The sequence below is a fragment of the Biomphalaria glabrata genome, chromosome 14 (assembly GCF_947242115.1).
Source record: "Biomphalaria glabrata chromosome 14, xgBioGlab47.1, whole genome shotgun sequence".
Lineage (NCBI taxonomy): Eukaryota > Metazoa > Mollusca > Gastropoda > Planorbidae > Biomphalaria > Biomphalaria glabrata.
In genome coordinates, this window is record NC_074724.1 from 16,335,549 (window position 1) to 16,350,530 (window position 14,982).

The following is a 14,982-nucleotide window of genomic DNA, read 5'->3' on the forward strand; positions in this document are numbered from 1 at the left end:
TCCATTTTATTTAGAACATTAAGAGGGGTTCATTCAAATATTCCATTCATTGTCCTTCATTATTCTTATTCTTTTCACCTGGACAATAATTATTTAAACAATGGTGACCTGCTATCATAAAAAAACGCAAGCTTATAATCTATGGCAATATTACAAGATCTTTGGGGCTTGCAAAGACCTTCCTTCAGGGAACAGTACCAGGAAAAAGAAAAAGAAGCAGATAGAGGAAGCAATATGAGGAAAACAAAACAGAATGGACGGGTCTGCCATTGAAAGATATTTTTATCAAACGATCCAATAAACCAAGGGACAGGTCAAGGTAATAACGTCAGAGCTTTTTTTTTTCATCTATTCCAGTTTGTCATTTTCTATGATGAATTAAAATCAATTGCTATTTTTCTTTCACATACCTCGAGCGAGTAGGACGTTTCTATTTATAGCTTAAATCACAATGATTGGGAAAAAAAAAACAACAACAACATAACACAATAATTAACTTTTTAAAATAGGTTTGATTTATTTTATTAAACAGAAAATGTGAATACATAAATGTCTAAATGCTAATGTTATAATTAACGATTGATGTACATCAAATATAATCTTACAGTAACAACGTAGACTGAGAATATCAGCCGAAACAAAGGTCTCCAACGTGCAATTATCTTGTATTGGGTTTGATAGAGTCGCCACAAGAGAAACATAGGCTTGTTGTTCTACTTAGCATAAAAACATGTTCAAATGAAGCTATAAGACCAAGCCCACTTCAGGAACAGATCATTTCCACAGTGATACAGTCACAACTGAAATTACATGTGTGACCAATATGTAACAGTTTGATTCAAAAAGGGATTTATGAAATGGACAGTGACAGCTTACACAGACATTTAAAAGTAGCATATTTCTTTTTTACTACATTGATAGTTCATTGGTTATGTACATCATTGTCATGAGAATTTGTCAATGGCGACTTTTTTTTTTTCTAGAACTTAACAAAATGTACTTTTTCTTTAGTAAACATTAAGTCACTGGTGTGAAACCATCAGATAGTTGGGTACTACTTAAGCTTTAATAATTATTTTAAAAAAGTGCTATTTACATATCATGTTACAAAACATTATTTAAATAAAATAAAAAGCCATTTAGAAAAACATGAGCGCATCTGTCAACAGTTGTATGCAACAAAAGATGATTATTATGTTTCACTTTCAATGTACAATGATGTTCGTGGGCATTTGGAAAATACAATTTATAATACCAATGCCTTAAAGAAAGTGAGAAATATTTCACATGGCTGGTATCTGTCTCAAATTGAATGAAATGAACTTGCAGCCTCAAGAACAATAACTGACAGTCACTAAATCAAAGTAAATTATTATCTATGTATTCAGAAATAAAATCATTTTAGTTATGATGTTTCAAGAAATGTGTTTTAAAATGTTGAATTACTGCCGAACACACAGTTCCGTCTGAAAGAGACCCAAGTCAATGCCTATGTAAAGCATTGCTTTTTCCGATGCATTTGGCTAGACATGGCCAAAGGCCGAGTACACCAGGGACCTTATCCATCTTCCTGTTTTACCAAACTAACCGTGAAGGAATCGTCATTAATATAACGTTCCCTTGAGGAACGGCGCATGGATTATTGACAGGACGGCAAGAGCTCTCTTTCAACCCCGCTCGGTGCATTGGGACCACTCTCGCGTACCCTTGGACACTCTCACATGGGGTTTTGTTTTGCCATTCATTTAGTCTAACCACTTCCTCTAATGGTCGTTTCCACCCGAGTGCCACGTTGAGGCAGAACAGCGTACCCGTACAGACCTAAACATTCTCTAGGGGGAAATGACAACTTCATTCATGAATGTAGTAAATTATAGAGAAAATTGAGAAAATGAATTATGTATTTGTATCTTTTTGGAATATTTCTTAGCCAAGATGAAGTTAATTATTAGGTAAAATTATTAGAGTTACAAAACGATCTCATCAGTCAATAAATTAAAGCGAAGGAAGCACTAAAGAGACATGACGGCAGAGGTTTTTATTAAATATTCAAAACTCTGTTGTTTTTTAGCATTTCTCTTAAAATCTTTGGTTAAAGCGTGATTTAGTTTCTAACCAAATAAGTAAGCACACAAATAGTTGGATGTAATCACTAGAAGAGTTGTTCACCTTAGTTTGACGACTTTAAAGCCTAAATTTAAATCTCCTCAAACTGCGATAGCTAAAGTTCATTGTTACTAAAATCAACAATGTAACTATTCATATTTAATAAAACTTACTTTGTTCTAAAAAATTAAAAATAGCAATGTTCAATAACTAAAAAGACTACGACGGTTGTCGCGGCGAAAAAAAATAATGATAATAACATAATTTTTTGTTTGTGGGTAATTTAATTTATTTGACAGAATTTTATACAATTTGAAAAGTAAATACATTTAGCAATAAGCGTGCAAGTGGTGAGAATGCTAATGCGTGTTACCTAAACAGAGGAAAACCGATGATAAAATCACAGTGTTTAGGGAATCGGAACTTGAGCCCCCCCCCTCCCCCTTGGTACGAAAGTCAAGCCACCACGGTCCTTGACATGGGTGTATTTGCACTGTACCTAATGTTTTAGATTTCCTAACATTAAACATACATTGACTTGGTTCTCACGTACACTACGTTATCTTAGGGGACACTCAAGTGTCGCCTATTTAAAAATGGCTTCTTTTTTAAATTCAAAAAGTAATAGCCATTTAACTGTTGATCCAGATATGTATCTCAATCAGATAATCTCATGGAGTCTTAAATTCTAAACCCAACCCACTTTTGTTCATGCCATCCTCGGATCCACAATGGGTATGTGTCGTAATGTCGCTGTCACGATAGCCCACTCGTTTTTTACCGTAGATCCAGACAAGAGCTCCGGAACTCCCAGGGCAGGTTGGGGCATTGTACTTGTACTCAGTCCAGACAGTACCTTTGTTGCTTTCATTGCTTTGAGTAATACCATTACCTTCAGTGATTCCATTACCTTCAGTGATTCCATTACCTTCAGTGTTTCTAGTACCTATAGTGATTTCAGGTCCTTCATTTCTTTCTTTCAGAATAGTGTTTTTGTTGATTTCATCTGTATTAATGCTTGGAAACTGAACGCAGGAGCCGAAGCTGATTGTTTTTGGCCATCCGTGCGGATGTGACACAATGACAGCCAGATTAAAGCCTGGGTTCATTTCTAAAGGATGACTGCAAAAGTATTCCTCAAACTCTCTTGCGGAATCTCTTTGCATTTGTATTTCCTTAACGATTCTTATGTCATGTGTGATACAACTCAATATAGTCCTGTCCGCCTCAGCATTATAGTTGACGATTCTGTAACCTGGAAGTGTCACTGTAGATTCTTTTTTGTCCTCACTATCGAAGTGTAGCTTGACGAATGCGCGACTTGCTTCATAGTCGTCAAAGACCACGTGATGGGCAGTGGTGACGTACACCTCATAAAACTCTCTTCCAGCGTTCTTTGGATCTTTACATTCTGGGCATGGGCAGTGTCCACCTTTTTGAGTATATTCAAGGGGGATATAAACACTCCCGCTTCCAATTCTTGCATCAAGTTGATCATATAAGTTGTCTGAACCTGATCGATACTTGCTAGTGGCAAGGACTTCAATCATACAAGTCAAGTTTATCAGGCAACGACACAGTTCATACATCTTTTGATTCTGAAATAAAATAAATAGAAATTAAATTACGAAAATCTAGATAAATATTTAGTACCTAGAACTCAAGTTTTGTATATCCCAGCTAAAAAACATTTATTCATCTGATGAAATTTCCTAGTTTGTAACTTCTAAACATCTGATCAACTATTCAAGTTTATAGCTTCTAAATATATGATCCACTATCCCAGTTTATTTTTAAACATGTGATCAACTATCCTAGTTGTTTATTTTTAACCATCTGATACTCTATCCTTGTTTATATTTAGTATGTCAAAAAATAAAAGTTTTATGTTCGAAGAATCTTGGTACATGTGTACTTCAATTGTTCTTTAGCCCAGAAAGATAGTGTATATATCTCTAGATTATGGACTAAAGGATGTTGTTTTATTTTTATATTTTATAAGCTGAACTAGAGTGTAGTTTAGTAAACCTTGTGTCATGTAGAGACATTGGACAAGAGATTAGCTTTGTCGTTGTTCACGATTTTAATACCATTGTGGTTTTGTTCATTTGTACAGTGTTGGAGATATTACAAGTAGAAGTGTCTCAAATGTTGAGGTTTGATCTTTGAAATATTATTTTTTATTGAAAATTGATTTGAAATGTTGGTTTGTATGTATGTATATATTAAAAAATTATAATATCCATACTGTATACCAGTGTTACCGTCAGTCAGTCTACTAAAAAAAATTTCGTACAATTTATCATAGTTAAATATTTGAGAAATAATCTTTTTTTATTAATGAATTTGATTTAGTGATTTTATATAATTAAATCTGCCTGAACAATGAGACGATACTGTACACTTAAACTAATGTCATTCTGCACTTGTAGATACACGTTTTTCATTTATACTGTTAATATTTCACAAATGGACCAATTTTTAGTTTTTTTTAATATCAATAAAAACTTGACTTACTCTAAAAGATTCAGGCAATGACTCTATACTGAAATTCTTAACATAAATAAATCCTGTATGTCCTGGGTTTTTCGAACAAGAAGTAGCCGAGTCCTCTTGCGCCTCTTTATTTCTGTAGGTTATTTCGTAGTTCAGACGGACTATTGAAAAAAAAAATTGAAATATATTAAGTTATCTTTATTGAGTAGATATTGTTTAACAGTTTACATAAAAGATATTATAATCAGGGCCGTACTTAAGCATTGTGGGGCCCTATGAGAAACGGATTTCGCGGAGCCACGTTTGTGTAGAAGCGGACAATAAGTGAAATTTAAGAGTTTGTATTAGAAAATAAATTCGTCTGTGCATTTTATTTATTCTTTACTACGTACAGAATTACTTTACGAGCCTTGCGTGTAGCAAAGTCATACAGTATATCATGATAATTCTGTTTCCTACATAGATCACGCTTAATAGCAAGAATTACCAAATGTTTTCATCTATCTTTGAGAATTGTTAACCTCAAGAAATTTTTCATTAGTTTGAGGAGCGAGAAGCTTCTTTACCAGATTACACAATTACGGCTAATGCATAATGCCGTTTTTATTTATCGCTGTTTAATTTAATCATTTATACACCTAGAATAGCGTGAGTCCTATGAAAGTGCGGGTCCTATAAAATTTCGGGGCCAATGCGGTCGCATAGTTTGCAGTGGCCTAAGGCCGCCCCTGATTATAATGGACATTTTAATAAAAAAAATTGAGAATATTTAATAAGTATTTTTAATTTGTGGAGGGTAAGCAGGCCATTGTTAGACGCACTGGTGTAGATCCAGCACTATTTTTACAATTACGAACACGCTACAAGCGGGCGAATAACGAAAGTGTTGTCAGACGTAACTTGGTAAGATTTAAAGTGTTGGCGTTAAAAATGGGTAAACCAGTAGAAATTCGAATATACATTGTATCTATTTTACGAAGGCCCGTTTCTGGTGGGGGAGCACTCATTCATGAGAAGTGGTTAAAGTCCTGGGAGGAATCCGTCAGAGCACGTGGTGTCTGGCAGCGCATGCGTCACCCAGATCGCGACGATCCATGGTGGCGACTGAGGAGGTCAGAGCAGTCAATAGTTGCGCAGTGCAGGACGGAACACTGTCCTATTGGGGCATATTTTGCCCGGTTCCGCACTAACTTTGACTCCCGATGCCGTCACTGTGGAGAGAGCGTCGAAACAGTGTAGCATGTCTTGTACGAGTGTCCCCAGCTCCGCCAGCTAAGGGGGGACTTGCATGTGCAGTCACTCGACTTGTATGGTAGCTATGAGGCACTACGCCGGACGGCTAAGTTTCTTGCCAGAGCACTACGGGAGGACTAGTCCTTCCTGCTCTGATTTTTCAATAGGAGTTCATCTCGGTGGGGGATCAGGGGAAGGAGCCCCGCATGACCTCCTTTAAGAACGACCCTCCTGCAAAACCCATTTAGAAATGTCACCAAAGGGTAAAGTTCCCCCCTTGAATGACATATTTGGCTTGTACAAAACCATCAATTAGAGGACCATTCAATAACATCAATTTGTTCAGGTTTACATGGAACGATATGTTCGTAACAGTTAATTCATTCAATGGATATGAATATTATTAATGTAATAATAATAACATTATACTCATGTTGTATCAAATCGTCAGTAGGATAAACAATACAATAGTATAGACATGATCTCAAAACTTAAACGTCTGTTCTTTTTTTTGTATTGGTGAAGGTTGGATTGTGGTTGTTCATATTTTTCTGTTCATTTTCTTTTACCTTTGCCTTAGAAGCTCTTTCAATGGCAGGCGGGCCATTGTTTTAAGTTGTCATCCCACCAACTAAGGGGCCTTTTCTTAGTTTGTGTTTTCACACAAACTCTCTCTGTAACCTTGTTTTCTATATATTTCACAATCTCTCTCTCAATATTTCTCTTTCAGTTCTCTTTGTTTTTATATTTCGTATAAATGTTATCGAACTCACTTATCTTCAAATTATTTTGTCTTTTTTTCACCTCGCTTACACTCTACTATTATTTTAAAGAATGTCTGTGTGAACTTACAGGTCACAATGTAGTCAAAGTGATAAGATCCCTATTAAACTGACATCATTTTAGTTAAAACTTAGATCTATGCATTCGTAGAAAAAAAATCATTTAGTCAAACACAGCTTTATAAAATAGCCTTTAAGAATACTATGACTATGAATGCTAAAACGATCCTTATTACAAAGCTTATATCAACTCAATCTGTCTGTCTGATTAAAAGTTTGTACACGTTATTTCTACAATACCCAAACTCGGATTTTGCACCATCATTTTTTTCCACAGACAACACAATAATTAATAAAAAAAACACGAAATACAAAAAAAAAAAATAGTATTGGTTTAATTTGGTATCTGGAACAGGGTAAAGAAATTGCACTTGACTGAGGTGGTGGTAAAAGTTGAATTAGTCCCCTTTGTAATTAGCCATGTTAAAGTAAGTTTAAAACAAATAATAGATAAAAATACAATCTTCTATTTTCATTCACATCTCGCTAGCAAAATGTTTAGAATGTTGGCTTGAAGAGGCTTGAGTCCTAATTTCGAATTCAGGTCGTTCTCTTTTTTCTTAAAATTATTAAAAAAAAAAACAATTACGACTAAATTCTCCACTCAATTTTTTCACAACTGTTCCTGATAAGTGAGAGGATCATATATTATTTAGAAATAAAGCTAAACAAAAACAATGGGTACAAATATTATGCACAGATTTATTATTGTGTCCATCTATTTCAAATTTAAATTTTATGTGATCCAAACTAATTGGTACAACTACATTTCGTACAAGCTTTTTTAAAAATAATTTTTGTTGCTGCAAATGTGTAATCATTAAATGAACAATTGGTGGTGTTGAAATCAGGGAAGGATATAATTATGCGGTAGCCCCTTCACTTTTCAAAATCTTTAATAAAAATCTTAATTACAAAAGCATGATAAACTATAAAAGTAAACACACATTGCTACATTAAATTAAATTTTCCTTTCCATGGATTTATTTCTATTTTGTGGGCCTTTCTCTTGTGAAGGTTCCCGAGCTGTAGCCCCGCGGGATTGTTGCTCCACCTGCCCTCCCTTAAATCCGGCCCAGGTTTAAACTTTTAGTAAAAATAAACTTTGGACTATAAGACAACCCTCAGGAAATAAAGCTCTACACTTAGATGTATACGTCTGATAATAAAATTGAACAACTGATATGTACCTTTTGTTCCTGTCATCTTCGTTTCTTTATCTTTTGGCATCATGCTTTTTAATCTGAATATAGTCTGCAATATATATATATATATATATATATATATATATATATATATATATATATATATATATATATATATATATATATATATATATATATATATATATATATATATATATATATATATATATATATGTATATAAAAGTTAAGTACAATCATTAAAATCTTTGAAAACCTTACTTGAACGACGCTCTTTGATACAGTAATTAACTCATTCACTCTTCTTTGTATTATTAATTGTCAAGATTAGTAAATAATACTAAACCTTAATATAAAGTCTGAAAACCCAATTATATTTTTAGTCACATTGACAGTCTTTGACGAACGTATGACATTGTATCTAGATTGCTGATTACATCAAATATAGCTTGAGTCCAGGTCTCTGCAAAATTATACAAGCGTATCTGTGTTTTGTAAACCAAATTAAGATTCAGTAATGAAATGTGACAATATAAATTAAAACATATTTTTGTCCGAAAAATAAAAAAATTCTGGAAAATCGTGTTTGTTTTGAACACCTTTTGGCTACTCCTTGCGGGTGGCGTTCGGAGCATAATACTACGCCTCTGATCTACTTACGTGTATTTCAATCCTTAAGTAATGGAACACATGAATTATTCAATAGACATTTTTATTGTTATACGAAGCCTTATTCTGCATGTGTTTTCTTTTCTCAGCTTTGAAAGTGTAGTTGATACGGATTTCCCCGATCTGACATTTATTGACGCTAGCAGAAAAAAAAACAACGTTGTCGTGAAGTTTTGTTTCAAACATTGCGAAATGCTTCTAACTTTGAATGAAAATAAACTTTTAGATGACACTGCGATTGATAATAAAGATTATGAGTACAACAAAATGGATAATGAAGAAACACAGATATTTCCCGAGTCGTTAAAATTCATCGTGCGTCAGGAAACAATGAGCCGGATTTATTGGGCGTGAATGCATCATTAGTTAGTACAGTTCAAAGAGAACAGGCCCACATTTTTGTATACAATATCTTAATTCAAGCCAGACCCTTCGATATGGAAAGCCCCAACACTGACCAGCAACGTCACAGCATGTGGGCAGTTTAGACCAATAGTGCGTTGCCATGTCGTATATACCATGTTTTTCTTGTGAAATAGTCACGTTTAACTAAAATTGGCAGAAGTAAAAACTCTGGAAGTCATGAGACAAGGAAGAGAAGGAAGATTTACTAGAGAGCTACCGGACTTACCGCGTTTGATGCTTTGAGAAGATTTGATCAATCTTTTTTTTCTGATACTGTCCGACAGTAAAAGAAAAGTTTTCAGTCAATATCAGGTTTTAAAGAAGTGCATGATGAAATTGTTGACAATTCTCTTTTCATTGATTAGTTCCCCTTTCATACTTAGAGGTTTATAGGGCAGTTGATGTTAAGGTCATCTGTTTCTGTGGCCTACGGTTAACAAGGATGTCAATTGGCCAGCACAACTACCAAACACCTATACTTTTCTCCAACTAATGTCAAGTACCCATTAGAGCTGGGTAGACTCAGAGGCGCCTAAGTTCCCGACATTTAAACTCCAGTCTTCACCAGGATTAAAACTTCGGACCTCGGTTCGTACGTCAAGGGCTTTACCGCTCAGCCACCTCGCCTCTTTTTCATTGATTATTATTTTATTTTACTCTTCATCAAGAACAATTAAACTTGTATGAATTTAATCACAGGAATGTCCAATGTCAGTCTAATAGTAAAACCAAGTGTATGGAAGCCGATCAGTAACTCTAAATCCTATGAATTATTAGCGGTTCTTCACATGTACTTTGACAAGTTTCTGACTTCCATTCAAAAAAAAAAATACTAGAGAAATATATATTGCAGTACGGCCCCGGGGTTGCTGCCCTGCCTCGTTGTGGCGCCTGGGTGGAAACGGTCGTGAGAGGCGCTGTCCCTCAATGGGCCGTTTCATAAATAACGTGTCCAGCACGGTTAGCCTGGTATACGAATACGATGGGGCCCCAGTGGTGCGGCCATCGGCCGGGTCTCTAGACCGCGAGCCGGAGTGTCCGTGTCCACTGGAAGTGAACGCAAAACAAACTCTTAGTTTAACTCCCGTCAGACAGGGTGGAGGGAATGAGGAACTCGCCGCCCAGCCAGGCTGGTAAAAGGGAGCTTTTGTTCACTTTTGCTGGCCTTAGTGCTCCAAGTGCGACGCACAACACTACTAGACATATTCAAATTGTTGGCTAATTCAGGCTGGTGAAAAGGAGGTTTGTTCGCTTTTGCTGGCCTTAGTGATTCAAGTGCGACGCACAACTCTACTAGACAATTTCAGATTGCAGAACGGCAGCGAATGAGTGAAAGCATGATTCAAACATGGGCCCATCATGATCTTTCAAAGCGCATACAACACGGCCAGGCAGACTTTTGAGCTTTGATGAACAAGGGGCTTAATGGTAATCAACACTAGAATCGTGGCCAGTTTTAAAGTTTTCGATTTAAAGATTGCCTGTCTGAAACTGATTGATTAAAAAAAAAAGCAAGACACATTTCATCAGTGGCGTCACTAGGGTGAGTGTCACCCGGTTCGGTCAGATCAGGGTGTCACCCCTCCCTTCCCCTTTAAAAAAAATCTTTTTTTTGGGTTTGTTTGTTGCACCGTTATATATATATATATATAGTTTATAATTATGTACGTTATTTGATTGTTCAACAACTATAAAATGAGTGTCTGTTACTTTTTAAAAATCACTTGTTTATTACAATTTATCTACAGTTTACCTTCTTTATATAGTCAGGCGAAGCTCTGCACGCATCCTTTATCTTTGCAATCATTGTCTTTAATATATAGTTCAATTTTTTTTCTGGATTTTAAACTTGAAAACTTATCATTAGCTTCATCAAAGTTAATTTCTTTAACGATCTCATGTTTATAAAATCCCCTTTCATGAAAGCGATGTTTGTTCCTTATCTCAAAAAGTTCTTAAGTTTAATTTTAAAAAATCTTTTTTTCCACATTACACCATAAAAAAGCAGATAGTAAGAAACGGTTGAAGGCTTTTGAAAATGATTTAGAAATATTTTTGTATGTCTTTATAGTGGCATGCAAATCATGCACTGTCAACTTTTATATTCTTCAAGAATATATTCTGTTACCTTTAAATCCCTTTTCAGTCTTGGTATTTCTGTTTGAATGTCGCTTTTTGAAAAATCATCATATACGCCATTATTTTGAAACTGACATCTACAATACTTCGTTGGTTGTTGAACTAAAGAGTTTTTCGGTTGGATTGCTCCAAATGTGTCTACTACATCAATGATTGCTTCCAATAAGACTTGCAGCTTAGATGAAAGAAAACGATCAATGCACACAGTGAGTCCGGCATCTTGTGATTGCTCGTCTGACATTTTCTTTTTACTTTAAATTGTATTTCTTCTTAATCACAGTACTTTTTTTTAGAAAATCATTTTTTCAAACACTTTGCGCTGACGTGTTATGCTTTTGTTAAAGAAAAAGTTTAATTGGTCACCATATTGTCAATAGTTTAAAGGTAGGCCTACTCTTGTGTATCTTTGGCCCTCTAGTACGCAAGATACAAAGGTGCTTACAGTCATACTGACTCTAATATCTTTTACGTCGTTGCTAAAACAATTATAAACATAACATTACAGATGTACTTTAGTTATGAGTTACATTCGCACTACATTTCCATTAACTCATGGAGCTTCTTTATTTAATAAAAACTCGTTGTTAATATGGTCACAAAATGTCAAATATTTAGAGAAACAGTCCGTGTAATATCTCCTTCCAATGTTTTCTTCTTTAAATCAATCATAGCAACGACTTCCTTGTCAATCGTATTTTTTAGCCGGATGTCCTTGTTTTCCATTTTTTAATCCAGATGAATTCTTCATACGTCTTTAGATATTCCAATCTCAATTTCAACCACACTTTAAATTAAGTTACACATTTCTATTTCATTTCAATACAATTAGTTGAGAATACTCGACAACAAAATAATACAATTTTTTGCTATTAAATGACTAAATCTTCCCCATTAGGAAGCATGAGATCCATACTGGCACTAGCTAAGAAGAAAAATCCCCTAAAATATTCAATTATATCATTCCTCTGACGCATTGTAACATTTCCTTCACCTTGGCTAGAGCTTCTTTTACAGAAAAATGAAATAAAATCATTATCTTCAGAAATCTCAATGTCCTCTTATTTACTTTCCAATTTTTTTTTAAATTGACATTAATTGCATGTGAGATTTCAATAATATTTTATGCCTGAAGCATGTCGTCATTTGTTAAACAGTGACTATTGGCTGGCATCCTGATATTACTGGTGCTAACCACAGATTGAATAGGTTCAATTAAAACATTAAAAATATATATATATATACATACACATATACATACAATGATACATGCAGCTGGTATACATCTGAAAGTAAGGCGTCACGTTTTCCTTGTGAAATTAAATATGATATAAACTTTTAAACATTTTGATAGAATTTCATAATAAAAATTTAAATATGTTTAGCCGAAATTAAAAAATAAGTAAATAGATCTATTTATCAATTTTGAATAACGTATTCTAATATTTACCCACTGTCATTTTTTTTGTCAGTTATTCACAAAGTTTCTTTTTTTTTCTTGGGTGTCACCCCCCCCCCTTTACGGGTGTCATACGGTGCGAACCGCACCCCCTAGTGACGCCACTGTCATATCTACAGAGTGAACAAAACATTTCTTAAATGCAATGATAATTTTAACATGAAATACATTTAGCTATGTCATACCAAACATTCAGAAGGGGGAACTACTGTGAGAGTGACATTGCTTCGACCACAGTTAATGCCCATGCATTCATCTTAATTCCATGAGCAATGTGAAGATCCATCCGCTGAGCTAAAACAATGGATCTCTTCAGGGTCCAATTAATTATTTTAGTCTTGTCCTTTGTTAGCAGGTCAGGCTGACTCGGCTCTTGGCTATAATTCAGGTCTTGCCTTTCTGCTAACAAGAACTTTTTTATCCTTTATATAAATATTTCATCTTTAAAACTAAAGTAATCCTTCAATTTAGTGAATGTTACCTGTGTGTTCTTTTTCCCAACCTGTAATGTCGTTAGAAATTATTTTAATAATTAATTGATTTTTATTACATGCATCCCCCAGTGGCGAATGACAATGTGGGCTTTTCCCAGCAGAGAAAAAGGATAAATAGTTGCTTAAGTAAATACAAAATGCAATAAAAATGACCATAAATGGAAGTAGACATTAAATTCCTATTGCGTTTGGCCCATTATATTTGCCGTGTACATGCCAATAAATATGTCAAGAAACCAATAGTCCCATGTTGATCTGATGATAGAAAAGTATTGATCCATTGTAAAATAAAACGACAAAACTATTTCTACAAGATAAATGATCAGGAGTCAAGGTGAATAATGTCTTGCGTTGAGGAGACGATGAATGAGCAGTGGTTGAGTGGTTAATCGCTTGGATTCGAACCTGCGGTGCTGGGTTCGAATCTCTGTGTAGACTCGGACTTTTAACTTTGGGATTTTAAGGGCACCCCTGAGTCCACCCAACTCTAGTTTGGGAAAAGTAAAGGCACTTAGTCGTTGTGCTGGCCACACGACACTCTGCTCGTCAACCGTTGTCCAAAGAAACAGATGACTTTAACATCATGTGCCCTATAAATCACATGGTCTGAAAGGGAAACATTCCTTTTTTTTTTACTTGAGGGGATGATAGCATTCAATAGAATACACAAGTGTGTGGGCGGGATGGAGGGGGAGAAAGAGAAAAAAGTAAAAGTCATTGATCTGGAAATATTATTTATTTCTTGAAACTTAAGTCTCCAAAAGGAAAAGCATAGTTGCAATAATGTATGGGGCAATAACGCCTACAATATTTATGAAACAAGAACTGAGCAAACTGTATGTATCATAGTGCAATGAAATGCAACTATTGTAAAACAATAGGAGAAAGCTACACCTTGTGGGGATTATGACATAAACTAACCATAAATTATCATGATTACGTATGAGGACTGCCGTGGGAGAAAAGAAAGAACATACATAGTAGGTGTAAGGAAAAGAATAGCTGCATCTGACCACTCTCTTTGTAGTCATAATGTCAAATATTTAGCAGCCAACTACTTAAAGTTACTACGAATGATTTTGAACTTCTGTTGTAGTTGTCTGTTTGTCTGTATTGTCAACATAATCTTCTTGTTGTTAAGTTAAAAGTAAAGTTCCCATTTCAGACCTTGTCGTCTATAAGGAAGATGATTTAAATCACATCTGTTTTTGTGGCATATGGTTAACACGGGTGACATACGGCCTGCACAACGCCTTTACTTTTCCACTCGGAGGTGTCCAAAGATCTCGAAACAAACAAATCCTAGTCTTCATCGTGATTCGAACCCAGGACCCTTAGTTAGGAAGACATGAGCCTTACCACTCAGCCACCGCGCCTAATCAAGGATAAGTAAAGAAAGGTACCAAAGGTAAAAATTATTTAAACAATGAATTTATTTTTAACGTAATGTATTTTCTTCAAAGATAGACAAATAGCTAGATTGAGCCCGTTATATTAAGAACAGATATGACGTCAGAGCTCTCTTTTTATTAGCGGCCCCCGAAAGGGGAAAAGACGCTATTAGTTTTGTGCGAAATGTCTGTCCGTCTGTCCGTCTGTCAGGTCTGTCCGTCTGACCGTCTGTCCGTCCGTCCCGTTTAGATCTTGTAAACTAGAAAAGATATTGAAAATCCGACATCACAATATTTTAGACCATTCAAAATTCTGATGCAACGGCTACTTTTTTTTCTGAAAGCGAAAAATCTCATTTTTAAAATCAGTTATGCAAGCAGTTTCTTAAAGAGAAAAAGCTAATTAGTATGCATTATAAGTTAGACCTAAATTAAAACGAATAGTAATCTTGTAAACTTCATTTTCGTGAACTTTTTCTTTATTGCGAATTCTTTTTTTCTTTTTGAGCATTGTAATAAGAGATTGGGCCTTTTAAAACAATTACATCAATTATAAGACTTCAGTTAGGCCAGTAGAGGCGCGGTAG

At 35.0% G+C, this 14,982-nt stretch overlaps 1 protein-coding gene and 1 long non-coding RNA gene across 10 annotated transcripts in view; one reads left to right on the forward strand and one right to left on the reverse strand.

The window, feature by feature from the left end:
* Window positions 1–492: 492 nt before the first annotated feature.
* Window positions 493–8,842, reverse strand: LOC106073632 (uncharacterized). Of its 7 annotated transcripts, XM_056009831.1 has the most exons (5): window positions 8,502–8,839; window positions 8,188–8,304; window positions 7,868–7,931; window positions 4,624–4,763; window positions 493–3,704 (listed from the first exon to the last, which is right to left on the reverse strand). In XM_056009831.1, exons 3-5 carry the CDS (start codon window positions 7,908–7,910, stop codon window positions 2,778–2,780), a joined length of 1,110 nt encoding a protein of 369 aa, XP_055865806.1. In that variant the 5' UTR covers window positions 7,911–7,931; window positions 8,188–8,304; window positions 8,502–8,839; the 3' UTR covers window positions 493–2,777. The 7 variants fall into 7 exon arrangements, with proteins under 7 accessions (XP_055865806.1, XP_055865809.1, XP_055865804.1 ...); XM_056009834.1 differs by lacking the exon at window positions 4,624–4,763 and having other exon boundaries at window positions 8,502–8,842; XM_056009829.1 differs by lacking the exon at window positions 8,188–8,304.
* The window catches only part of LOC129922768 (uncharacterized), a 34,707-nt gene continuing 23,725 nt past the window's right edge, over window positions 4,001–14,982 (forward strand). The window contains exon 1 of one of the 3 annotated variants that reach the window (XR_008774625.1): window positions 4,001–4,262. This is a non-coding gene — a long non-coding RNA (uncharacterized LOC129922768). The remainder of the gene's footprint in view (window positions 4,263–14,982) is intronic. The other 2 variants (XR_008774627.1, XR_008774626.1) reach the window with 2 other exon arrangements.